This window comes from Aureococcus anophagefferens (assembly GCF_000186865.1).
Source record: "Aureococcus anophagefferens unplaced genomic scaffold AURANscaffold_9, whole genome shotgun sequence".
Taxonomy (NCBI): Eukaryota; class Pelagophyceae; order Pelagomonadales; family Pelagomonadaceae; genus Aureococcus; species Aureococcus anophagefferens.
In genome coordinates, this window is record NW_008705569.1 from 1,587,780 (window position 1) to 1,589,534 (window position 1,755).

General features: G+C 68.4%; 1 protein-coding gene across 1 annotated transcript in view; it reads left to right on the top strand.

Annotated features, from left to right (window-relative positions):
* Positions 1-1,755, top strand: part of AURANDRAFT_64329 (hypothetical protein) — a gene marked incomplete at both ends in the record, with an annotated part of 19,436 nt that overhangs the window by 4,896 nt on the left and 12,785 nt on the right. Inside the window, 2 exons of the mRNA XM_009038765.1 lie at positions 76-404; positions 687-1,545. Coding sequence (XP_009037013.1) covers positions 76-404; positions 687-1,545 — 1,188 coding nt within the window. The remainder of the gene's footprint in view (positions 1-75; positions 405-686; positions 1,546-1,755) is intronic.

Below are 1,755 nucleotides of genomic sequence, written 5' to 3' on the forward strand. Positions count from 1 at the left end.
ATCGAGCTCACGGCCGCCGCGACGAACGCGCTCCGCGAGAGCTTGCCCTGCCCCGTCGGCACCGCGGCCGCCGAGGATGACGAGTGGATCTCGGCGCTCACCGTCGCGAACCCCTTCTCCGTCGGCGCGGACTGGCGCGACGACGAAAGCTCGTACGACGCGCAGACGCTCGGCCGCGAGTCGTCGTGCGGGTCCCTCTACGAGATGCAGCCCTGCGACAGCTGCGACGCCGCGTTGACGCCGACGTGTTCCTACGAGCTTTGCCTGAGCGCCGCCGAGAGCGGCACGCGGGAGGACGCCGGGGACGCGTACTGCTCCTCCTCTCTGGACACGGGCGCGCGAGCGAACCTGCACGAGGGCCTGCTGCTCTTCACGGCGCTGTACGCCGCCGCGCGCGCGCGGCCGTAAGTGCCATGCTCGCTCGCGCACACACGGGCCTGCGCAGAGGCTCGAGGGCAAAGTGGACCCCGAACGCCGCGAACCGGAACGCGCGCGCGCGGGTCGCGCCCCAGCAGGTCGCGACGCCCGAGCAGGTCGCGACCGCCCAGGTCGCCAAGGTGCCCGTCGCCGTCCCCGTCGAGGCGCCCGCGATCTGGGGCGATGTCGTCAACTCATAATGCTGCAGTCATCATTGACATCAGCATCTATAGAACTTTTATCGATCGTGATGAGATGATGCTCTCCAGGCGGGGCTGGGCGCCGCGCCTCGTCGCGGTCTGCCTCGCGGCGACGAGCCGCGCCACGGCGACCTTGGTCGCGTACTACTCCTTCGACGACGGCACGGCCGCCGACGACGGCGACGGAAGCCTCGACGGGATCGTCAGCGGCGCGACGGCGTCGACGGGCCCCGACGGCAGCGGCGCGCTGTCCTTCGACGGGAGCAACGACTACGTGAAGTTCCCGGACGCGCTGACGTCGGGCATCCTCGGGAGCAACGCGCGGACCGTGTGCCTCTGGGCGGCCATCTCGTCCTTCAACGACGCCGCGCTCTTCACGTTCGGAGACTACGCGGACGGCGAAGAATTCGCGCTGATGACGGCGGCCAGCGCGGGAGGGTTCATCGTGCAGCTCTACGGGAGCGACTACGACACCGACGTGTCCGCGAGCGGATGGTCCGACGACGACGGCTGGCACTTCTACTGCCTCGTCTACGACGGCGCGGAGTGGTCGTTCTACGTCGACGGCGCGGTCGCTCACACGGCGACGGCATCGCTCGCCACGGGCAGCGAGAACATCCTCACGATCGGCGTGCGAGACGGCGAATCGTACCTGACGGGTAGCGTCGACGAGCTCTACGTCTACTCGAGCGCGCTGTCGGAGAGCGAGGTCCAGGCCCTCTACTTCCAGGACACGCTGGTCGCGTACTACTCCTTCGACGACGGCACGGCCGCCGACGACCTCGGCGGCCTCGACGGCACCATCCACGGCGCCACGGCGACGACGGGTCAGTACGGGAGCGGCGCGCTGTCGTTCGACGGCGAGGACGACTACGTCGAGTTTCCTTCGGCCGTGACGACGGACATCCTCGGGAGCGACCCGCGGACCGTGTGCTTGTGGGCGATGATCGATGCGTTCAATGACGGTGGCCTTTTCGAATATGGGTCCTCCGCGCCGGACCAAGCGTTTGCAATTCGCACTGCGGGTGACTCGAGCGTGTACGTCGAATTGTATGGCTCGGGGGCGGTGCTGACGAGCGACGCGACAGACGGCGACTGGCACCACTACTGCTTGACCTACGACGGATCCGATTGGGCC